Consider the following 26,263-nt stretch of genomic DNA (forward strand, 5'->3'; position numbering starts at 1 on the left):
CCCGTGCAACACAATCAGTGGTATCCAGGTGGGACAACAAAATAGATTTTACAGAGGCGTGGCCATCCTTGGACTGTCTCTGCAAAGGAATTCCATGAGTTTTCAAGCAAAGCATGAAAAATCTCACTCCCAATGTCCACAGGGCATAAGTGACAGGAGCCAAGAGACAAACATCATTCAAAGAACTGTGCACTAAGCTACGAGATGAAAAGACTCTTTAGCCCAAAATGCCTTTTCTCTTCAATACTCTGTCTAGTGAATCAGTAGGAAAATATTTTGGATTTACTTTGCTTCTAGAGGCATGAAATAGAAGAATCTCAGAAGTAGGATACTGTGTTAGGAAAGTTGGATCACCTGTATCTGAGCTTGGGCCATACAGAAATCGACTGACTTACTGGCCGACTGGAGCAAGGCTTGACTAAGCCACCACAAGGGATTCAGTCCAGGTTTCATTAAATTGTAATGAGGGCTCCAAAGGCTAGACCACAACATTTTGGCTGGATGGTTGGCCTTCGTCTCTGTTGTAGGAAACTGCTGATTTAGCACCTCACAGCTCTTCATACCAGCACCGCAAAAGAAGCATACTATTTTGTAGGGATCCCTAAGGGTAAATACAATTCTGTCTCTAGCAAAGGTTGCATCATTGTAATGAGAGGAGAGCAAGAGATCTGCCTCTTCAACATCATCTTCATTGTGGGGAACATGCTCAAGATCAAAGACCATGCCAATCAGAGCAAAATAGGTGTTGTTTTTTTAGCTTCCTGAAACACTACCACTGAGGCTAGGGAATAGGAGAGTTTTCCTCATACTGAGTTTAAGTCTTGTTTCTTGTATAGTGCAACATTGGTGCACCCTAGCTGAAGTCAGTTCAGCATCTGCGATCAGATTAGGAGTGGAATCCTGTACTGGCATCTCTGGAGCCGGGGTTGTGCAAGTAATCAAACAACTGTTGAGTCATGGCCTGACACAGTTTGTATTAGTACAGGGTCATACTGCGTCAGGAGAGGATCCACCACCTGAAGGCCCTGACAGATTTGTGAAGCCAGGAGGTTCACATGAGGAATCCAGTACCATCCTGAAGAGCTGTAAACAACATGGCTTCCTTAATACCTGCAGTTTGCTACAGATTCAACAATGGTCAGGAGAACTTGTGGCGCATCGGCTCGGAACAAAAATCAGATCAGAGTCTGGCTTTTTGAGTGTTGCCTATAAACCCTTTCCTTAGAATGAGAGCATAGAAGAGGTGAATCTCCCCAGCTTGGAACTTGTGTTCCCTTTCTGACTCGTCTTACAACTTTGTTTTGGACTTGCCTCAAGATGGTGAATGGGAATAGACCTGGAACAGTCCCAAACTGAGTGGGACTGACCCTGTTTCTTATGCTCAATGATCTAGAATGTAGCTTCTTGTTCCCACTTCACATTCCCTGCATCAGTGAGCATTTGTCACAGGACAGGCTTGGTACTTCAGCATCAAAATAGATGGCTTTAGGGTCCTTAAATAACATCAGCTTTCAGCAAAATTTAAACAATTGAGTTTTGGCTCACAACGACCCTGCACACTGTCAAAAAAGTTTAATTAACAACACTTCAGAAAGAAGTTTGAAAAATTGAAGTAACTAAACTCCAGAGCTGAAGAACTGACATCACTCTTACATACCGCTCCGTGTCATCACGTACAAAGGCTAGACGGAGTCCAAAGGTCCAATCTGTCAGCATGCAGATGCTATGCACATGTTTCCGGATCCAGTCTGTTTCACTTGAGAAGAGGCAGAATTAGATGAATCTGTGATTAGAAAGATCCATCAGAATGATACTTACTTTGAAATCAAAGGTATAATTGGTGTAAGGCATCAAGTTGTTTTCATATGCGCTCCTTAACTGAAAGCCATGAGATATTCTCCCATCTGAGATAGGGCCATTCTTTCCATTGTTGTGAAAGTTCATGAGGCATTCATTGTATCGAAGTTCCTTAAAGTCTTTGTGATTGTCCGCAACTACTCCACTGCTCAAATATTCCACAACACCTATGCATCAAAATAAAAAAGACAGAATTTAATTAAGTGATCTGAAAGAAAAAAATGTTGCTTCAAAACACAGATTATTTGTAGTGGAAAGCCAAGTCTGGTGGTGTATGTTATTCAGCCACTATTTTGGTAAGGCGTAGGTAGCTCCTCACCTTATTATGCTCTAACTTTGTCAAAAAGTAAGACATTATCATTCTGTCAACACTGAAGTGTTACATGCAGATGTACCAATAGTTCTAAAGAACAATTAGCCAACGTCAGTAATGTTCTTTCTGATGACTACTCTAACCACCGATTCCTTACCTTTTAAATCCAAATATAGACAGGTGTCAGTTTATCAATAGAGAATTCCAAACTCTGCATAGGCTCACACAAAGCATGCATAACAAGCATTGGCATAGCCAATAGGTCTCGCCTTTGGGTCCTTATAAGTGTTCAGCCAGTGCTCTTGGCGTTGCCAATATTTTTAAGCTATGTTATAGAGCATTGTGGCTGCTGTGCAGCATGTTTAAAAGTTATAATAAAAAAGTATTATAAGTATTTTTGTTACCTTGTATATTAACAAGAAGATATTATGTACAACTGAATGACCCAATTAAAAAAATTATGACAGTGTAAAGGTGGTTAAGAATCATGATATTCAAATTTAACTGTGATTTTTCTGTGATTGTAATAGCCTTGACCATTGACAAATAGGACATTATTTCAGTCCTTTATCACCTGCTTTTAACCTTAGCCCATGGGGACAATCATTAAACTTCTTGTGCCACCCAGGAGCTATTTTTAATGCACCTTTTCTGTTTCGTATTTTGCACTCTGCCCCTCACTCCCATTTCCTAAATTGGTAACCTTGCAAAACACCTCACGCTCCTCTCATTCCCTTTTTTTGGAGAGTTGTAGCCCACACTGTATACCTTGCGGTTGCAGTGTGTAAGAGGGGACCGAATGATGAAGCATGTCACCCTTGGGTGAGTGAGGGTTCTCGTCTTTATAAATGAAGAATTTTTCTCTTTATTGTTTCCTGCTGATAATCAATCAATCAATCAATGACACTTATAAAGCGCGCTACATACCCGTAGGGTCTCAAGGCGCTGGGGGGGGGGGGGGGGTGCCGCTACTGCTCGAACAGCCAGGTCTTCAGCGTCTTCCTGAAGGAGAGGTGGTCTTGGGTCAGGCGCAGGTCGGTCGGGAGGGAGTTTCAGGTCTTGGCGGCCAGGTAGGAGAAGGACCTTCCTCCTGTAGTCGCTCTTCGGATGCGGGGGACGGCGGCGAGGGCGTGGTTGGCTGATCGGAGGTGGCGTTTGGGAGCGTAGAAGTTGACTCGGCTGTTGAGGTAGCTCGGGCCTTGGTCGTGTAGGGCTTTGTGTGCGTGGGTGAGGAGGCGGAAGGTGATTCTTTTGTTGACGGGGAGCCAGTGAAGGTCTCTCAGATGTCCGGAGATGTGGCTGGTTCGTGGGATGTCGAGGATGAGTCTGGCTGAGGCGTTCTGGATCCGCTGGAGTCTCTTCTGGAGCTTGGCGGTGGTACCGGCGTAGAGGGCGTTGCCGTAGTCCAGTCGGCTGGTGACGAGGGCCTGGGTGACGGTTTTCCTGGTCTCGGTGGGGATCCACCAGAAGATCTTCCGTAGCATGCGTAGGATGTTGAAGCACGCCGAGGAGACGTTGTTGACTTGCCTGGTCATGGAGAGGGAGGAGTCCAGGATGAAGCCCAGGTTGCGTGCATGGTCTGTCGGTTTGGGTGCGGTGCCCAGGGCGGGAGGCCACCAGGAGTCGTCCCAGGCGGAGGGTGAGGGGCCCAGGATGAGGACCTCCGTCTTGTCCGAGTTCAGTTTCAGGCGGCTGGTTGTCATCCACTCGGCTACCTCTTTCATCCCTTCGTGCAGGTTGGCTCTGGCGGCGGTGGGGTCGTTGGTCAGGGAGAGGATCAGCTGGGTGTCGTCGGCGTAGGAGATTATGCTGAGGTTGTGTTTGCGTACGATGGCCGCGAGGGGGCTCATGTAGACGTTGAAGAGGGTGGGGCTCAGAGATGATCCTTGAGGGACGCCGTAGATGACTTCGGAGGCCTCTGACTTGTACGGTGTTAGGCAGACTCTCTGTGTTCTTCTGTCGAGGAAGGAGATGATCCATTCCAGCGCCTTGTCCTGGATTCCGATGTTGCTGAGGCGCCGTACTAGGGTGCGGTGGCAGACCGTGTCGAATGCCGCGGAGAGGTCTAGGAGGATGAGGGCCGCTGTTTCTCCATTGTCCATCAGGGCTCGGATGTCATCGGTGGCGGCGATGAGGGCGGTCTCGGTGCTGTGATTGGCTCGGAAGCCGGACTGTGAGGGGTCGAGGGATCCGTTCGTCTCGAGGAAGGCGGCCATCTGCTTGTTGACGGTCTTCTCGATGACTTTGGCTGATAGACACAGTAGTGACCATATCTGGTTACTAGCATCCCATTACTTTTTGTGAGATACATTGTAATATCTTACGCATAGCTTTGATCGCAAATTGTATATTACTATTACGTTTTCAACGGTGTAAACTGTTCTGACGTGTACAATAAGAGGTCAGTGCTATAAAAGTCCTCAAAAAAATAAAGAACTTGCATACATCTTTGTGATACACTGCTGTATCTTGCAAACTCATATTTTACGTCAATGCTTATACTGTGACAATAATAAGTGCGTCTTTCTTATCTGCAAGCTGTTTTTATTGAGTAGATCAAAGGGGCGAGCAAGAGTTTTCTGCGATATAATGTCTGTGTTTCGGGAGCCCAGATAGGGGTGAGAAGTGGCTGTGAATGAGTGCCCGGTACGTCTGGCCAGCAGCGCGGAGCCTCTGTAAACAGCCGGGTGACACGAGCAAAGGGCGCAGGCGCCGGGCACGGCCGACGCCCCAGTGGATGATGGTGCCCTAACTTGAGACTTTAAGAAGAGCCAGATAACCTCATCTCACATAATGTCCGAGTGTTAGCCGCTCTATCGTGCGACCACTTCAAAGGGAAGAAGTGCCTCATGGTCCTTCCCCCACAAGCCCACTTGTGCATAGAAACAAAATGATGTCAGTTCCCTAATCTTGGTAGGAAGTAGAGCGCATGAGCATTATGACTGACAAGGCTCCTGTTTTAAGTTGTACGAGTAATGCGTACAACTGTTCCAACGTGTGGTGAATGGGGTGTTGTACCCAACTAGTGCTGTTTATTGTGTTGTATTTCTTTTTCAGATCACTGAATGGTTTTACGTAAGAAGAATCAATTGATTTACCTCTTCAAAATCGAGGACTCAGATATAACATTTCAATTTGTCAGATGCTTCTTTGATGGGGAGCAGTCCTTTTTAAACGTTTTTATTAATATCTTCCAATAAATAAACAGAGGTTCCATATGAATGAAGAATTGTACAAAGAACAACGTCCCGCGTACGACGTCCTGCTAGTGGTGTGCGATGTGCGCACGCTATAAGGGTGCCCGTGAGTGGTGCGCGTGCACTGCAAGGAAGAAAAAAACGAGGAATGCAGCTGCCACCCTGCGCACCGCTGCTCGCTCCCGCAAGCAAAAGATTGTGGGAGTGACACATTGTAAAGGAGGTGGGACATGCACCCCCCGCCTTTGACCACTTGCATGCTTTCATTATTGAAAGCCACACGCAAAGGCCAATCCAATGTGTGGGAGGTGTGTGGGCGGAGTGAGACCCACACGGAAAAATTTGAAGTGCTCACATGAAGCCCTTCCATAGTGCTGCGCATGTGCGCTGCGCTAGGCTCCACCTAAAAAGGATAAAGACCAAATTAAGGTCCAGCTTCAGAATAATAAGAGGAGCAGGTGGAAACACATGAAAGCCATTTAATAAATGCATCACAGAGGGTGACTTAAATAAAAAGGGCTATCAAGCAAAATAAGAAATGTCAAAAGGACTGATAAGTAATCTTTGACTGTGTCCAGCAAATCTTTGCCAAACCAAAGAAACAAAAGAACATCAGGCAGCTTGGCATGAAGACAACTGGCCTGTCTGTCCTCACAATAGGTAACAAACCTAGAAAAGAGGCAAGAGTAGTTGGACTACGTGGGCCTTTGTGCAGTACCTGTGGGTTTGTGGCAGTGATAATCCTCCTGTGTGCAGCAGTGTTCCGGTCCTTGCTTCGTCCCGCTTTCCGCCGCCGCCGCTCTAACACCTATAGCGGCCGCGAGTGAAGCCAGGACTACGGCTCCCAGTGTCCCCTGCGGCAGGAAGCCGCCGACGCCGTTTGCGCGCCCGGAGGCGCTTAAGAGGCACACCCAACCCCCGCGTTGCGGGAAGCGGGCGGGCGCCGGGCGAAGCCCGGGCCAAGAGCGGGCCCGTTTGAGCAGGTTCGAGAACGGCGGAGGCCAGGCCGGCCCCCCCCCCTATGTTCGACGTCCCACCTGCAAAACGAGGGAGCTGCACCTGCAATTTGGTAAGAGTTTTAACCCCTTTGCAACATCACCAAACATCTATTTTGGCCTGAGTGGTCTGATTCATTTTTTAGTCATCCACTTCCACTGGGAGATGAGTAAAGGCGGCAGCATGGCCGAGACTTTAGGGAACTTTATTACCAGAGCCAGTAACGTTCTGGCATATGAAATAGCTGCCACTGAACGCCGGCTATCATTAGAGCCACTATCAGGAAAACGTTCCTCCTTAGGAGGCATCATGTCAGCTTGCTCTCCCAATAAAGGTCCAATCGTTCTCTATGGGGCTAAACACACCGAGGCACCTCCCGATGTAACAGCAACACAACGGGTGTTAGTGGTATCAAGGCCTATCGAGCCAGGGCTAAATGAGTCACCAGCCCAAAGGAGAGAGCCATTGCCACCCGCCCCCATCTTTATAAATACTATCACAACAAGGTCAAAGACGGAGCAGTCCGTGAGGAGTAAAGGTCCAAGGACAAATCCATCGAAGGGGAAGAAGCGCGAGGGAGGACCGACGAGACACAACAATAATAAAAAATCTAAAAACACTCAATTCGAACAATGGACATAGCGACCCACCTGAGCAGGAAAGTTTATCTATAACTTCAGGATTGGAGATCATACCGCCTATGTCACCTGAAGTTATTTTGAAAGAGCCCCCTAAATGTTCTAAATGTTCAATTGATGATGCTTTTTGGGTAAAGATGGAGTTATTAATCTCAGGGAGCTTATCTCCACTAACCAAGCGATTAGCCATCGTAGAAGAAAAACTAAGGCTGATTCTCATTGCCGCAGACCCAAATCGCAGCGAGTTGGCTCACCAAACTAAGAAAGGACCTTGTTTATTAACACCCCTACAACAAGCTCCCTTGCCGGTTGCAAGAGAGAATGAGATAGATCCATCTAGTACAGGGGTCTTCAAACTGTGGGGCGCGACCCCCAGGGGGGCCGTGGAGTGATGCAAAGGGGGTCGCGCCTTCCCAGTCACACTTCTGCCCAGGCCCAAGGGCTTCAGCCCCCCCCCCACACTTCCCCCGTCCTGTGTCGGCTGCTGCAGTGAAACTTGAGCTGCTGGGGGCTCAGCTGGGCAGTGTCTGGAGTCCTATCTCCGGCACCCCGTGTTTTTTCACAGGTCTTTAAAGACCATTTAACATGCCTTTGCTAAACTGCTTACAGAGGCTTAGGTTTTTTTGCTGGTTCCAGTACCCCCTGGGTCCCCACTGTGCCTATTCCTTACATTTGGATTTTACATTCACTGCCGTAGTGTGAGAATGCATTTCATGGAAAGGAATACAAAGTTGGCTTCCTGGGGGCGCCGTGAGTGAAAGTTTATTGTGCTTTTGAAGCACCTGCTGCAGCGTTTCTTTCCCCGGCAATTACCAGGCCTCACATAAATGTCAAGATAACTTGTGTGATTAATTATCTTCCTGGAGAGAGATCAGAATGTTGTATAGTTGAGGTTTTGACTTAGGTGATGTTAGTGCAGAGGGTTAATATGCCTGCTGCAAAGAACGTGTACCAAGTAGATTACAGAGTGCGTATGATGTGAAGAGATCAGCAGGTTACTGCTTTAAAAGAGGCATCCTTTTATTACTTGCAATTTATAACTTAAAGTCCTAATAGAGAATAGTGAGCGATTAACTTTCATCCTAGAACTGCATACACACTGCAAAGTATACATTATTAGACCATTGATTAATGTTGCAAAAAGGGTTAATTTGGCTAGAAATCAATTCTTATTATTAAAGGAAACTCCCAACTATGCTGTTTCTTTTTCGACTCTGAGTTTGTGCTTCTCCACACCAAGCACTCTTGAACTATACTGCCTACCAGTATGGATGACATGTGACTCCTATACTTTTAGTCCTTTGGCTTATGTAACATTTCCTATACACTGATTTACACACTTATGATTGATTGTCTCTGTGTAATGTGTGTGTGATGCAAAGTGCTCGGACACCCTACACTGGTATGAGTGGCACTATATAACTAATTCAATGCATCTGAGAGTGTGGGGTTATGGAGACTTGGTCACTGTTAAAGGGTGCTAGTGAGAGAATCCGTGGTGGGGGTGGTCATTGTGGGGGGCACCAACAAACATTGTCGCACAGGGCACCACCAGCACTAAAGCCGGCCCTGGGAAGTATGCACAGATAAGCGCTGAAGATACCGCTTTAGGTGACTGCTTTTTTTTGTACCGACTGGGCCACCAAAATAATCTGCTGGCAACCCTAACCATAGGACTGGAAGTTTGTTGCAGGATCAGCACATTATTTATTTCCTTCACCCTCGATCCCCGATTAATGCTGCAATAGTTTAACTTAGAAATTAAAGTCTACGCCCCCGTCAATAACATGCTGAGTTACTTCATGGGTCTGGGAATGCACCCTGCATTCAGACAACTCATTCCTCATTCTCGCCCTTCATTGTCACGCTCACCTTGCACTCACAGCGATCACAATGCACTCACACTGATCACCATGCACTTGCACCATTCACCTGCTCACCTTGCACTCACAGTGATCACAATGCACTCACACTGATCACCATGCACTTGCACCATTCACCCGCTCACCTTGCACTCACAGTGATCACAATGCACTCACACTGATCACCATGCACTTGCACCATTCACCCGCTCACCTTGCACTCACAGTGATCACTCTGCTCTCAAAATGCACTTGTCCTGCTCACACTATACCTCAACCTGCAGTCACACGAGTACACTACTCATGTGACACTTCACTCACCTGTCCCCCTCACTACTCAATATGCAACTCACTCAAACAAGCCCATCAGTAATCATACATTCATTCATCCCATTCTGAACTTGCATCCGCACCCAAAATGAGAGAGGACAGCAAGGGAGTGAGAGAATTTGATTGAAGAGGTCAGGGATGAGGAGAAATGTGAATTGCCGAAGAGAAGAGTGGACACGCAAGAAGTGAGTGTGATCCAAAGGTGAGGGCTTCTGTTAGAACAAAGGGGAGATGTGAAAGAGGAATGGGGGGACTGGAGAGGTGTAAGATACAAATAGACAAAAATTTGAATGAAGAGACGAGGTGAATGAGAAGTGCTGAGGGGCACGGGAGGTGACAGGGCCAGAGAGGCCATGAGATACATATGAGAGACTGTTAGAGATGAGGGCAGTGAAAGGACAGAATGGCAAGAGGTGATTAAAGGTGAAGTGAGAGGTTGAATGGGGAGAGTTCAGAAGTTGTAAAAAGGGGTGAAAGAAATTGACCTGCAAAGTGAGAGAGGGATCCAGGGTTAGGAGAGGAGAGAGGGATGGAAGGGAGGGGGTGAGAGGAAAGCTGCATGGGTAAAAGGCTTAACTCTACACAAAACCGCCAGGGTTTTAAGGGACCCCTGCTTCTTACGGTCAGGGCCAGGTGAGCTTCTAATGTGGCAGCACGTATTGCTGCAGAGTGGAAGGCCCTTCACAAAGGTTGACTTGAAATCTTTCTGATGATAATTGCTGTATTTTGGTTATAAATGGGTACTGATTGGGTGAAATCTTTCCTCAGCGTTACTGTGTGTAACAAATATCAAAATAATGAAGCAATGCTATCCCAAAATACGCGGCATCACATAACCTCATTTACATTTTCATCCCACGCAATTTAGTCAACAGGTTTAGACATTTTTGTCAAGAGGGGGTCCTTACGCCTCAAAATGTTGACAGGGGGGTCTCGGCATCCAAAAGTTTGAAGACCTCTGATCTAGTAATACAATGGTATCCGATAGGGACCAACTGCTAAGTAGTGAGAGAATTGTTGCCCCCACCCATCCTCTCCAAATCCCCCAGGCCTTTACTGATGCTAGGGTGGATAGGAACTTTCCCCAATTGCACAAAATAGTGCCTCCCACTGATTGTAGCAACAATCATCATCTTGGTCTTAAAATAAAATCACCAAGACCAGATCTCCCCCCAGCGTGTAGCCCCCATGTAGTGGTTCTAACTGGCGTCCCTGAACTTCCTGCTGATAAAATTGAACCATACATGGCCCTGAAGAATAAGGTCATGTATTGGCTCCGTGTAAATAGACCCCTGCCACCTAATCTTGACGGGGAAATTATGATGGTGCGCAGAGTGGAATGGGTGGGCAGGAGTGTGAAAAATATAAGGGGTGACTGTATCCTCGTAACTTTCAGGGACAAAAGGGTGACTAAGTTTCTGGGGGATGGAGGATGGGCTAACCCCTCGGATGGAATCCAATCTCTTCCCCTTTCTTTTTTTTATCCAATCAAAGTACCCAACCTTGTATTAGGTCCTGTGGACCAAACTGGGGTCATGAGGGAAAGGGGTAGGGGCCCCTTTGGGACTAGAGTGGCCCATCATCATGATCCATGCCCCCCTATCCATTGTCACAATAGGTTCAGTACCCTCGATCTTGTTGATTGACTGCATCCTGTAGGTGAGGCCACTAAAAACATCAGACCTCAGGGGGTGGGTCACACTCCGGTGGGAAGACAGGAAACTCTTTCTGGACAGAGTAAGGCACATGACAAACAAGTATGCCTAAGGGTAGTACCCACTGCTTCACAGGGGCTACTTCAGCAATTTGATTTGGCTTTGGAATGTGCTCAAGAGCCTAATAGAATTGAGACTAGTATCGCTCCCACTCAATTAATGACTGTTAGTCTCCCCCTATCTGCAGAGGTAACAGAGAATGGGGGGGACACATCTGGACAATCCACACAGCTCCACATGGGCCCACAAATAAGAGCTAACAATACCCAAAAACCAGAGCATGGAGCGGGCCTAAAAATCCTATCCTGGAACTTGGCAGGTATCGGCCCATTGCTGGACTCCCCGGACTGGGGAGAGTTCATAGATGGTCACGACATATGCCTTTTTCAAGAAACCTGGGCAATGAAAGCATGTCATCGCCTTGGGTTTGTTATGTACTGGGTTTCGGCAGTAAGGGCCCTAAGGGGGAGACCATCAGATGGATTGTGCATTTGGGTAAAAACACATTTGGGGTGCGCAATCAGAGTAATTGATACTGGCTCGTGGATATTATGTGTATAGCCTTAATATTTGGGGATCACCCCGAGCTGAATCTAATTAACATTTATTCTCGCCCCGTGAAGTATGGTCAAAAATCTAGTACCTTGTTAAAACTAGAAGATTTCCTGTGTATATTACCCACGCAGGAACATTTGTTTATAGGTGGTGACTTCAACTGCCATTTCGAACCATTGAATGGTGTGTCCAGTTCAGTTACTCAAGAAGAGGATCAAGTATGGGTAATTCCCCCTTGTAATTCATATCCTACGAAGGGATGGACACCCCTGGTTCTTCAACTCACCACACTAACCCTTACCCATTCCCTGAGGGCATGTAATGGAAGGCACCCAGCAGACAATTCTGGCAAAGTCACATTCCAACGGAATAGTTATGCCTCCATTATAGATTATATAATGATTAAATTGGATATGTGGTCCAGGGTCATGGATTTTCAGGTAGTAAATCGCAGTGAAAGCTATCATAATCCCCTTGTATCTATTCTGGAAGGCTATGATAATTCCCTATATCAACCTAGGGACACTAATCATTTACCCCCTCTGGTTACATCATGTGGAGGTCGGAGAGATAGATGGGAAAAGATTGCCCAATCCCAAACTGAGCTTGGAGATATGTACAGGGAGATTTATCCGCTTTTAGAGCAAGCTCTGGATCCTGCTGTAGCGGGAATTACCCCTTTTCATCAGGGTAATATAGGCTCTACTCATGCAGAGCTATGCGCAATCTTAGAGGGGTACTTTTATCGGGGAACAAGGAGGAACTCCCAAAATTTGAGAGAGATCTTTATGGTTTACCAAAACTTGTAGAGAAGCTAAGTCATCACTCCTAGTAAAACTAAAAGGGGGGAATAAGGTATTGATTAAGGAGGCGAGGGGTCACTATAAGAAAGTGATTACAGACGCAAAAAAAGAATGGGAGTATAATAGATGGGAGGAAATCTCTATCACATTAAGGAAAAAGGATTCCACGGCTTTCTGGAATTTGGTTAAAACTGGGTCCTCTGTCTCCCAAGTAGCAGTCCAACCTAATTTAGGGGAGGACGTTTGGCGCCGGCACTATCAAGCCCTTTATGCCAGTAATCCAATAGCCCCAGAACCCCATGAATCACTATCCAGGCAAGCCCCTTTTTTGACTATGTGTGATGACGATCTATGCTCACTGGAAGAGGTTAAATTAGCCCTGAAAAAAGTCCTCCCTAATAAAGCACCCGGACTAGACAGGATACCGGGCGACCTGTATAAGAGCGAACAGGTTGTATGGGCTCCCTATCTACAAAATCTTTTTAATGCAATTTTTTTAGGAATGCCACTGCCTCATACTTGGGCCGGTGCTGAGATCATCCCGATACATAAAAATGGTTCGCCCCTGGACCCGGCAAACTACAGGCCGATTAGCCTAATAGACGTGGCACAGAAGATCTTTGCACGCGTTCTATTGGGGAGGCTCCAAGCATGGATGGATGAGTTTAACATCCTGACCCCCTTACAGGTGGGCTTTAGATCAAAAATGTCAACAATAGTGTAGGAGAGTAGGGTCTGCTATCCTATGGTCACCCCAAATTTTTGCTTTTTGCTTCACTGGTTTTTGACATATTGAGGCTGTGGGCCTGCCAATCAGACCCCCAGCCTGCTGTCCTCTCTACTAAATTAAAACTATGCACCCTAGGTGCATAACCAATTGGAAGTGGATCACCCTGTCAGCCCCTGTACCAGTGTACACTAGGTACCCAGGGCATTGGTGTACCCAAGGCCTGCCAAGGGCTGAAGCATGTATTATGCCACCCCAGGCTTGGCCTAACAATTTGACACAACTGGCTGATCACTCAGCTGGGGTAAGTTGGTGTAATCACCTCTTACTAAGGTGTAGTATACCTATACCTAACCTTAAATGGGACACCTGGTAACCTATAAGTCACTCCTATGGCAGGCCTTAACAATCCTGAAGGCAGAGTGCTTGGTTCCATGTGAGATGGTGCTCTGGCATGAGCTGAGCCTGTCTGCAGTGGTCGGAACAACTTCCTTCTACTGTTTCCAGATATCGTCATACCATATACTCTTAAGTGCATTATGAACCTCGCGGTTAAATGCTATCTTTGGTTTGGCTTTATCAAAACATGTCGAGTAAGGTGTCATACGAATTGGAATACTAACCCCTCGCCAATTCTGGCGACGGGGTTAGCATTCCACCCTTCTAGAGGGACACGACATGTACAGTACCTGAAACCCGGGTAAAATCAGACATAGCCTCAGCTCCACAAAATGGATGCTGCCACCACAGACACAAGTCTGCCCTCCTGCTGCTGGGAGTCCTTCCAGCTTGGGAGGTGTGGACAAAGGGTTTCCTGCCAGGGGAGGTGCGTGCACCACCCCAGACAGGATTTTGTGTATTGGTCAGGTAGGGCTTGAAAGAAACCAGACATGCCTGTGGCTCACAAGGAGCCTCGGTGCATATGCCAGTTCAAACCGGTCCTGGGGCACACCAGTCCCGGGCCTGGGGCGAGCTGGACAAAGGATTGGGGGTGTAACCACCCACCTTCCTGGTCCCACCCATAGGGAGGGACCTAGCAGGTAGTCCGGCCCCTAGAATCCGCTTAAAGGTAGGAGCTGTGTCCTAAGACTTCAGACATCCTGGAATCAACTTAACACTAAGAAGAAGACGGGAACTTCGACGCTCTGCTGCACAGAGGACTGAAGCCAATCTCCCCTGTGGTCAGGGAGTGACCACCTTGCTAACGCAAGCACCATCCAGCGAATCAACGTCTGCTTTGCCGCCGCCTCCCGCCGGAGCCCGAGCCCAGAGACTGACAAGACCTGGACCTCCAGACCTCTCACCGCCCGATCCACAGTCCCTGAAAAGAGGAGACCCGTGGAGGCACCGAGACACGTGGAGCCAGCCATCTTGGAACGACTACGACAAGCTGACAAGTGCAACAACCGAGGCTCCCTCCAAGTTGTGCTTTGGGATCTGAGAAGCCCAACACCCGAGCAGCATCTGCACCAAAGGTGAGCCCTCCAGCATCTCCACGATCTGCGTGGGGCCCTTCTGCATTTTGCCACTCGACGCGCCTAACCGGTTGCTGGCCCGCTGGCTAGTAGCCATCTTGGCAACGAACTCTACGAAATACACCGCTGGTCTGGTTGCTCCAGACTGGCCCTTGCTCCCCTCCAAAGGAGCAGTCCTTCTGACCTTGCTGGTCAGAACCATCAGCTTATTTCATCTCCTACAACAATTGCTTTTGCCAAGGCTTGGTTGCTTCGATCAAGCCGCCGACACCGCCGACAGCGAGAGCCTGCGTGGGACAGCTCGTGAACCGACTCCTGGACGTCGTCGACCTCCAGGGACCACGTGGCTGCAGAGACAAGCTACACCTTTCTTCCTGTTTGCACCCGACATCGCCTGGTACCCACCTGGTGCCACGCTGGTCACTGGCTAGTGACTGTGAACACTGTCCCCTCTGCTTACAGGTCTTCAACATCTCCGATCCACTCTTGGATCCACTGCATCTCTCCCGGACCGACCGCCTGCAGCATCTTTGTCTTCAAGCTCCACGGAACAGATAGAAGAAACCCAACGCACTTCGAGGCCTATGCACCCGCTTCCTGTGGGTGAGGTAAAGCTGGCACACCTGTGCCCAAGTGTAGTAATACATCTCTAGTGCCTGTGTTCCAAATCTTGAGTTCCTAGTCCATCCGGAAGATCCTCTTTGCAGTAACTTTGTACTTTTTACGCACCCATTGAAACCTATGGGAGCACGCGTGTGACTATTTGCTCTGCACGCGCCACCCGTGGACCTCCTGGTCACTAACTGAAGTTAGCTCCTTGTAGGCCCAGCGATTCTAGAGGCCCTAGGCCTTTTCCCTTTTCTGTTCGTGGTACTTATACCACTATTTTAGTATATGGTTCGAGTGGCCACCGGGGCCTATCCATATAAAGTGCAACTTCTGTGTATTCTACTGTAATCTTGTTTGACGATTTGTGCTCCTGTGCTCATAAAGAGACTAGGGGTTACTTTGAGAAATAAATACATATATATTTTGAATATATATCTGTGTGGTGTCCTTTCATTGGTATAAAAGGGGGTTGCATTTGGTGAAACAGCTGGCTTAACACGCTTCACGAGTTTAGCCTCAAAGACTGCTTAGCCTACGCTACCACTAGGGCAGCTAGGCCGAAAAGGTTGACTTACAACCACACCATAAGGGTTGCTTGGCATGGTACAAGGTGATCACTTTAACTAGTGAGCATCATATACCAGGCCAACTTCTCACAAATAGATCAACTGTTTAGATTGCAGATGATCTATTGGAAAGTTATCAAACTGGAAGGAGGTAGTCTTTACCTTTCCTATGTTGATCTAAAGTCTGCCTTTGATATGGTAGACCGACGACAGTTGTGGGACCTTTTGAAGGGAATGGGTGTCCCCCCATACCTATGTTATCTCTTGGAAACTTTACACAAAGACACCTTTGCCAGGGTAAGCTATGGCCAAAATGGCGAATTAAACATCCCCCTTCCCCGTTGAAAGAGGTGTGAGGCAGGGTTGTGTGCTTGCACCGACCCTCTTCTCTCTTTTCTTAAACGGTCTTGTGGAAAAATTGCTAGCTTTAACAGATATTGATGCACCCAGGCTAGCTGGAAGGAAAATACCTGCACTAATGTTCGCAGACGATACTCTGCTCCTGTCCAAGACCGCCATGGGGATGGAAAGAGTCTTGGAGGGCTTCGCCACATTCTGCAGAAATAGGAACCTGGTTATTAATGTTAACAAGACCAAATATATGGTTCTGCATGCGGACACAACAATTTGTCCCATTCCAAAATTGGACAATCTGCCGTTGGAGCGAGTAACTGTCTTTGATTATTTGGGGTTAACACTAAGCAATAAAATGGATTGGGGAGCCCAGATATCGAAGGCCAATTTGAAACTGGTCCAAGTCTCTGGGGGTATCCTGAAGATGTATAGGGACAGCCCGATAAAGCTAATCAGCCCGCTTGTAGAGGTTTATAAGGTCCAGGCAAGAGGGGTGGCGGCCTATGGCGCTGAACTTTGGGGCCATAGTGCAACCCAGTTTTTAGCAAAGTCAGAAAACCATTTTATGAGGCAACTTTTAGCATTACCTAAGAGTACTCCTCTTCAGCCTCTTAGGATGGATTTTGGCATCCAGCCAATTGTAGATCTGGTTGCCTCAGGCCCGGTTATGTACTGGCGCCGACTGTGGTGCACACCAGAACTTAACAATTTCAGGGAGGAATTAAAATCAATTATGACACTCCCAAGGGCTGGTACCATCCCGTGGCTTGCATATATTAAAAAGTTCTTAGGCGATATTGGAAGGGAAGACCTTTGGCTTAATCCAGAGGAGACATGCGTTGCCCTACCAAAAAAATCGCTGGCCAAAGCGATAGAGGATCATAAATTGACCCAAATATTACGCTTAGAGTCCAGTACTAATTTGAACTCTGTATTTCTCGAAATGAAAATAAGTTACAGTTTTGAGCTAGCGCTGGACTTGATCCAATCATCGCTTGCCAAGAAACTTTATATACAGTTCAGGCATGGATCTCTTCCCCTATTTTGCAGGACGAACAAATGGGAAGGTTCTATAGTTCGATTCTGTCCAGGGTGCAGCTTGTATGAAGAATCTGAGGTCCATGTATTATTTTTTTGTAAGGCTTATACAAATCCACGCAAAAAATGGATCATCCAATTAGCTAAAAACCTTGGTGTAAGTAACTATAGAGACCTACACAGGGTAAGGAAATATGATACTTCTCCCCTTTTTGCCATAGTTACTGCTAAATACTTATTCTCAATGTGGGTCATAAGAAAACACCTAATACTGTAATGTTTTTCTCTTTTCTTGCAAGCCAAGTCTCTTTTTATTCTATCTTTGTCTCAAACATTATTTATTTTTTATGAATATAAATTGTACCAAATTATTCTTATATGAGAGGTTTTAAGATTATTGCTTATAAATGTATATCGCTTTTAAAGCTGATGTTTGTACTTTTATGGCATTCTCGCCGAAATAAAGTTTTCTGACTGACTGACTACGTGGATAGAAAGAAGGCGAGCACCCTAAAATCAGATTCACCACCTTTAGAACAAGGGCAAACCCCCTTAGTAAGTTCTATTCAATCTCCATGGATGGAAATGTAGATTGTGGCTCTAGACTGCAGTGCAGGAGTCTACCTTTCTTTTGAGACAGAAGGCCCTACTGCGGAAGCACTGAAGTATGAAGCGCTGAATGGATGAACACCAGCCGCCTGAAACTGAACACGGACAAGACAGAAGTCCTCATCCTGGGACCATCACCCTCCGCATGGGACAACTCCTGGTGGCCCCCGGCACTAGGCACCGCACCTGAACCGACGGACCACGCACGCAACTTGGGCGTCATACTGGACTCCTCCCTATCGATGACCAGACAAGTCAACACCGTCTCCTCAGCTTGCTTCCACAACCTCCGCATGCTCCGAAAGATCTTCCGATGGATCCCGACCGAGACCAGGAAGACGGTCACCCAGGCTCTCATCACCAGCAGACTAGACTACGGAAACACCCTCTACGCCGGTACTACAGCCAAGCTTCAGAAAAGACTTCAGCGTATCCAGAACGCCTCCGCCCGACTCATCCTGGACGTCCCCCGACGCAGCCACATCTCATGCCACCTGAGAGACCTGCACTGGCTCCCTGTCAACAAGAGGATCACGTTCAGACTCCTCACCCACGCACACAAGTCCCTCCACGACCTAGGCCCAGGGTACCTCAACAGCCGCCTCACCTTCTACACGCCCACCCGCCAGCTACGTTCCGCTAACCTCGCCCTCGCCGTTGTCCCTCGCATCCAGAGAGCCACCGCTGGAGGAAGGTCATTCTCCTACCTGGCAGCTAAGACTTGGAACTCCCTACCCGTCCACCTGCGGATGACACAGGACCACCTGGCCTTCAGGAAACAGCTCAAGACCTGGCTGTTCGAGCAGTAGCAGACCCCCTTCCCCAAGCGCCTTGAGACCCTTACGGGTGAGTAGTGCGCGATATAAGTTCCGTGATTGATTGATTGATTGATTGAAGTAGAGGGCAGATGCACAGAATAAACAGGTTGGGATACCAGACTCTCTGAGCCCAATCTGGGACTATCTAGGCCCCATCCCTCCAGACTTTCTTCGGGACCCAGGGGATCAGAAGCAGCAGATGAGGAAATGCATAAAGTAGTTTCACTGAAGGTAGAAAACATCTGCAAAAGACCACTGAGGAGAAAACTCTAAGGTGCAAAAGGATGGACATGGAAGCTTCACAGTGGTAGCATAAAAATCTGTTAAGGGCAAACTCCACTGAGGTAAGATGCCCTAAGTCCCCTCCAGGAGCACAGGATGCCTCTGTGTTAGTCCACGCTGGCATTCAGGGAATCCACCAGGTGATTGTCCATTAGAGGGATCTAGTGAATACCCTGCCACACTCAACACTCTGAAGGAACGAGAGAATGAGTCCCACAAACAGCCTTGCTTGTGTCAGTACCACAAAGCAATCATGTTGTCCTTAGAACCTGGAGGGATCTGCCATTTATTTATTCATCATTTGTGCTTAGTATAGTACACAAATCGCTCCCGAAGGAGTATCTCGATGCCTGCGCTGAAGGCTATAGCAGTGTGATATTTAGAACAGCCATATTTTCAGCAACTTCTTAACATTCGGGAAGTTGGGGCAGGTACAGACATAAAAGGGCAGCTAGGTACGAAAATGACCTGCCACCATATCTAACCAAGCGGATGCGAGGGGTCTGGAGAAGGGCTTTATTGAAAGACCTTAAATGTCTAGAGGGCAATAGTATCTGAGTCTGGAGGAGAGCAGGAGAGGATTTATAGAAGGCTTTCTGTGTGAGATCTCATTGCTTGAAGACGCTATGTTTCCTGATGGGCATCCAATGCAATTTCTTTTATAAGGGGCCAGATAGAGTCCATGCAGGAAGACTGCCGATAAGCCAAGTGGCTGTATTCTACGCAACTTGCAGTATGGCCAGCAGGTTGTCATTGGCAGATACCAATAGGGCATTTCCATAATCCAAGTGACTCATTATAAGGGCCTGGACGAGGGTTTTCCTAGCGGTAGAATGAAGCCATGGGGAATACTTTCTTTAATGACCCTATTGTGGCAAAGCACATGCCACATATGGTGTTAACTTTATCCCTCATGGACAGTGTGTGGTCAATCTTTACTCCCAGGTTCTTCACCACCGGCTTAGGGGAGGGAGCTGGGCCAAGATCGGGGGGCCACCAGTCTGCTGACCATAGCTCTAGTGTTTTGCCAAAATGCACAATCTCAGTTTTTTTCACTGTTTAGTTGGAGGTGATTGTTGGCTGTCTAACTGGCAATTTCAGACATATAGTGTGCAAATTGAGTTTTCACTTTGTCAAGAACAGGACTAAAGAAAGTAAGGATTTTGGTGTTGTCTTCGTATGACACGATCTCCACTCCACATGCACTCACAATCTGGGCCAAAGGAGCCACATAGACATTAAACAGAGTTGGCCACAAACATGAGCCCTGAGGGACTCCTTTATTAATGTACATTTTTCTCAATTTAAAAGAGCTGAAACAAATGTTTTGTGTGCGATTGTCATGGAAGTCCCTAAGCCAGTGCAGCACTTTGCCATGGAAGCCTGCTTCATGTAGTCTGCGAATTAGAATGGAGTGGGAGACTGTGTAAAACATGGCCGAAAGATCCAGTGATACAAGCATGACTGGAGGTCCTATGTACAAGGAGAGGCGGATGCTGTCTGTGACTGTCAGTAGGGTCATCTCCATGTTATGCATGTTATGTAGTACTCTAAAACCTGATTGAGACAAATCAAAGGTCTTGTGGAATTTGAAAAAAGATATCCCTTCTCATAATACTCTATTTCGGTAAATTACCATAAAAGAGGTACAAGATTAATAAAACATTAGGGGCCATATGTAGGTTAATTATTTTTACCGATTCCTAAATACCGAATTTTACCGAATCGGTATTTAAGAATCGGTAAGTTATATGTAGGTCAACAATCGGTAAACATTACAGAATCGGTAAAATTCGGTAAACATGAATCGGAATTTACCGAATCGGTAAATACCGAAGCGGTTTTTTCCGAATCGGTAAATACCGAAGCGGTATTTTCCGAATCGGTAAATACCGACGTGGTATATTCCGATTCGGTAAATACCGAATCGGCAGTTCAAAAAAACATCACTTCAAGCAGCCAATCCTGTGCAACCTCAACCCCACCCAACCAGGGAGTGGCCACACCCAGGCAGGTGCACACAATTAGCAGACTCTGGAGAGGCTGGGAGTGCTGAGGAGAGGAAGAGAGCAACTGCCAGATTCAGACCTGGAGACTGCAAGAATGGCCAGCCAGGACACAGAGAGGGAAGGAGGGGAGAGGAAGCGAAAGCTCAAATTCAGCCCAAAGGAGCTGCAAGTTCTGGTGGAGGAGGTCGTGAAGCAGCACCAGAAACTATTTGGGAAACTGTCACAGCAAGTGCCTGAGTCAGAAAAACGAAAGATCTGGCTTGGAATCCAGGCACAGGTGAATGCCATGGGAGTGACCCCCCGGGACATCGATGTCCTGAAGAAGCGGTGGTATGACATCCGCATCATCACAAAGAGGAAGGTGGCAGAATTAAAAAAAGAGGCCAGCCAGACAGGAGGTGGACGCAACAGAGCACCAGCCCTGACAGAACTGGAGGAGCTAGTGGAGACAACGATTGAGCCAGAAAGCATCGTGAGGATTGGGGACGCTGACAGCTCCGCCAGAGGCACCTCCAAACAAGGTAAGACGCTTGCACAGCAATGTGCCCCCCCCCTACCCCTATCCCAACTCCCAAAATGTGCCATGAGAATCCCACTCCAGTACAGGTATTAGTGCATGCCTGCAATGCATCATGGGAGATGTAGTCCCTGAAAGGCCAAACATGATACGAGGACATTGAGATACTGTCTAGAAATTGTATTGTCATGTCATCAAGAAAAAGCTTCAGGTACACTTAGCTGCTGTTGCTTTTCTGTCCACAGGCACTACTGCGCACAGAACTGGCCATGAGAAGGGAGAGAGGGCACACCACACACCCAGCACAGAGAAGGCCACCACCAGTTCCGCCCAGGGAACGGCACCACAGGCAGTTACACCACCCCAGCCAGCATCGCCGCTCCTGCCAGCATCCCCAGTCCTGCAGGTTTCACCACCATCTTCACCTCCTGCATTGCACAGGTTGAGGAGGCGTCCTGCAGCCAGGTTGGATGTGACCGACTCATCATCCGAGGAGTCGAGGGGCCCGGAAACGTCCACTGTACCCCAGGATGTAACCCATGCCAGTGTGCCTTCCGAGTCTGAGGGAGAACACACAGTTGGCAGACGGCGCCGCAGGGCTCGGCCGCAGAGTCCACCTCCCCTTGGGCAGGGCCATGGAGTGTTCTCAGGTCTTGAGGGCACCATTGTGAAAATACAACGCGTCCAGGCAAGGGCAATGGTGTCCGTACAGCGACAGATGCGTGGCCTCAACAACACCTTTGGCAACATTGAAAAGGGCATCACCACCATGGCAGGGGGCATTGCTGATATGGCAGCGGGCATGCGGGACATGTCCCAATCCATCATGCTGCTGTGCTCAAAGTTCGATGAGGACAGGGCCACACGGCGCAGGGGACATCAGAGGAAGGATCAGACCTCGAGGGCAGTGAACCGGCTGGCGACTGCCACATCGCTGATCTGCAGGCGCTCTGTGGCGATGCAGGAGGGCCTTGCACAGTGCAGCACAGATGTGTCCAGGGGGATGGTTAGGGTCACAAGTGCACTAGAAGTGCTGCTCACCAGCCAGTCTGCAGCAGCTGGCGCTTTGGATGCTGGCGACACAGAAGACACGACCAGCAGGAGCAGCATAACCCCCCCTGTCCCAGACACTCGTCGGAGCAACAGGCGTCAACGTGGTGCCACTGGTACCCCAGCCAGTGAGGACGCCCCCTCAATTCCATCCCGCACTGCTGCGCGTGGGCGCAAACATTAATGCGTCATGCGAAACAATGACACATTTGGGTGAAGTAACCCTTAACTCACAAAATGTTATTTTTCATTGTTGTTGGAATACAATTTCCTTTGTGTTGTGGCGTAGTGCTGCCTGATTAAACTACGTTATGGCATCCAACTACAGGCTGTGTCCCCTTACTCATTCAGAAATAGTTGGATGTGATCTCTGCCCGTCTCACTCTTCCATCTGTTGCTGTTTGTACTCCTGCTGCGTTGGCCTCTGCATGTGCAGACTCATCATCATTGTCCTCAATATATGTAATTTCGACCTCTGTGCCTCTCTTTGTGGCAAGGTTGTGCAGCATTGCACAAGTGGCAATAATCTTGCAGCAGAGGATGGGTGTGTACTGGCGTGCACCTCCACTCTTATGGAGGCAGCGAAACCTGCTCTTCAGTAGTCCAAACGTGCGCTCCACCACATTGCGAGTAGATTTGTGTGCCACATTATATCGTCTCTCACTCTGGGTTGATGGGTGTAGGTAGGGAGTGAGGATGAATGACCGCACGGCATATGCACTGTCCCCTAGGTGAGTAAAAGGGAGACATCAGTCACATGCCTCAATACACTATGATTTGCACTGAGTACTATGTAGCGTCACTGTTACTTACCTAGCAGGTATCCTTCTCCAAATTCTTCCGCAAGCAGTCGTGTGTAGATCCCACTGTTCTGGAAGATGTAGGAGTCATGGGTGCTCCCAGGGAATTTGGCAACGATATCAGTGATGATGTTCCCTGCATCGCAGATTACCTGCACATTGATGGAGTGGGTGGACTTTCTGTTTCTGTAAATGTGCTCAGTGGCAGCTGGTGGGCAGATTGGGATGTGTGTGCCATCTATACAGCCAATGACATGGGGGAACTGTGCCATGTGATAAAAGTCAGTTTTAGTTTTCTGCAGTTCAGCCTGTGTGTTTGGAAAGCTGATGTAGTGGTGCATTCTCTGCATCATGGCATCCAGGAACTTCCTGAAGAAACGGGACAGGCAACTCTGGGATACACCGCCCACCGCAGCTATCACCCCCTGGTAACTGCCAGATGCAAGTAGGTGTAGGCTGCAGAGCACCTGCACATGTGGTGGTATGGCATGCGCCCTTCTTGTTGGCTGGTCCAGGAGTGGGTGCAGGTCCCTTATCAGGTCCATGATGGTTTGGGGGTGTAGCCTGTACCTTTCATGTATCTCTGCGTCAGTCAGTTGGAAGAGTGTGATGCGCTGTCTGTAGATGCGTTCCTCCCGTCTCCATATCCTCAGTCCTGCAGCCTGTAGACGTAGCCGCCTTGCAATGACATACAGAGCGGCCATGTTGTCCATGCTGTTGCATTTTGGGATTGCTTAAATGCACTGTTGAAAATTACCACCTGCTTTCTATCAGTGTTAATTACCGACTCTTATTTACCGATTTTGAAGGATTTCTTAATTACCGAATTTACATACATATCATTTTTCCGTATTACCACTTCATATTTACCACTTCATATTTACCGATTCGGAAAATATGTATTCGGTAAATTTGAAGCGGTATTTTTGAAGTCGGTAAATTTGAATCGGTATTTACCGATTCATATTTACCGAATATGGGTTTTTGGCCTCCTACATCTCAACTATCTAAATACCGGTCGGTAACGGGTTTTTTACCGAATTTCGGCCGTTACCGACCGGTATTTGGCTACCTACATGAGGCCCTTGGACTTGAAAATCTAAAAAACATTCAAAATCCACAATATATCTAAAAAATAGGCATAATGTATGAATCAAAAACAACGCATTAAGTCTGATGCAATAAAATACCACTGATAAAGGTTTCCATGAATATAAAATCATACATTTTGTGCGATAAAAGCGGCTTTGCTATCTGTTGAAATAGAAACCATTGTTTTCCTATTGAGCCAAGCAGTATTAATATAAATCTTGAGACTGCAAAGACCAATGGTGGGGCTGGGTCTGTTGGTAAAATTCTACATGCCACCTAATTTTTTGTGGTGCCATGGTTCCTACATATAGGGATCAGCCATTTTGACGTTGCCCTTCTATAGGACGGGCAGAAGAACAACATGCGGGGTACTGTTTTCTTCATGTGGCCACATGACGGGCAACCCAGCTCTGTAGGGATAGCAGATCCTGCCAAGCCTGAGGTGAATGCACAAAGTGGCAGTGTTCCATATCGAAACTGCACATATTGCTTCTTTGCCAAATTAGGTTACATTTCATCTAACAAAGATGCAGCATTATATATATATCCTTGAACATGAAAAGGGAAGTTGTTAGAGTGCCCTGTTGAAGTGTTGCTAAATGAATGTTAAGCTAATAGGACTTATACTGACTTTTTAAGTCCTTTGGACTAATACCTGGACAAGATCCCTCAGTATTGTGCCACAAATCGGCTAAGCCGATCCCCTCAAGTATTTCTTTTATAAATGTAATCCAAGGAAAATTAATAGCACTAGGGTGTTTAAGTATTTTCTCCATCCCACCGCGATAATGTGACAGTTCAGGTGTGGCCCACCAATTAAAGGTAGGACTTATTTCTGTGTTCAACCTCTAAGGAGTCAAAGGAGTGCTAGCTGGGAGGCACAATTGCCGCAAAAGCCGATTGTCAATGTTTTTGGATCTATGTGCACCCAAATCTCGACCCTTCATATAGAACTGCTCCCAATGCCTGGTAAGAGCACAACTGGAGGACCGGAGAGACAAACTTGCAATGAGACCCTTTTGCAACTTTCGGAGCCCAACAACATGTTTCTCCATTTTAAGCCTCCGTTTGGCAATGTGGTGGGCCCAATCCAACTTCTCATCAAGTGTATTTCCAAAGTATTCAAATAAGTGAACTTTATCAAGAGGGATACCATCCAAAGTGGGATTTGGGTGTGTTGTATGACATGGGTTAAAAACCAGATACTTCCTTTTATTAATATTAATGTCTTGCCCTCTGAGCACACACAACAATGTTAAATTGGTCCAATATTTTCTGGATCCCCATCGGAGTTTTTGCTAAGGGAACAATATCATCAGCAAACCCTCATGTTTGCTAGTTTGGGGACATCAATGTCACAGCCATCAAGATATACAACCAAGTCAAGTGTCGGGGCTAACAGGATATCAGTTGTTTGTTAATAAAACTTTCTAACATTTTTGCAAGCTGACCTCATGATTAAGTAAGGGTTTTTCAAGGAGAGGAGATACTTGGACACACTTGCATTCAGTTGGCACTTTTGCAGAGTCTTGAGAAAGGATGAATAGTATCATTATGGATGGTGCTAGATAATGTGCAAGACTAGTCCCGACACTGGGAAGGCAAAGATCATAAGGCGAGCTGGATTTTGCGAGCGCTAACACCTTCAACAATTGTTCCATGGAACAGCGATCAAAGTCACGTAAGTTGGCAGTAGCACTGGGGTGTGGATGGTTCCAATCAGTTTCCATGTCTTTAAAAAAAATTGCGAAAGAGTTGTAGAGTATTTGATAAACTGGGATAGTGGTTATGCAGGCGCATGGTTTCAGTAAAGAGTTTAGCACTTTATAGAAGTCCTTAGAGGAGTTGCCCGCATACGCTTTGATGGAAGTTAGGTTCGTTCTTCGTGCCATTTTAATCGAATTATGATAGCTTCTGAGTATAGCCTGGTATGCTATTTTTTTTTAGTGAGGGTTGTTTGAGGAACGCCATCTGTGCTCCAGGCACTTACATTTGGATTTTTCTAGCCATAGGTTTTCTGTGTACCAGGGAGCGTAGTTTCTAGGTGCAAT

General features: G+C 47.2%; 1 protein-coding gene across 1 annotated transcript in view; it reads right to left on the bottom strand.

Moving 5' to 3' along the window:
* CNOT6L (CCR4-NOT transcription complex subunit 6 like) overlaps positions 1 to 26,263 on the bottom strand; it is an 844,987-nt gene that overhangs the window by 70,395 nt on the left and 748,329 nt on the right. The window contains exon 11 of the mRNA XM_085640943.1: positions 1,819 to 2,024. Coding sequence (XP_085497069.1) covers positions 1,819 to 2,024 — 206 coding nt within the window. The remainder of the gene's footprint in view (positions 1 to 1,818; positions 2,025 to 26,263) is intronic.

Source organism: Triturus cristatus, chromosome 2_2, assembly GCF_964204655.1.
Source record: "Triturus cristatus chromosome 2_2, aTriCri1.1, whole genome shotgun sequence".
NCBI classification, from domain to species: domain Eukaryota; kingdom Metazoa; phylum Chordata; class Amphibia; order Caudata; family Salamandridae; genus Triturus; species Triturus cristatus.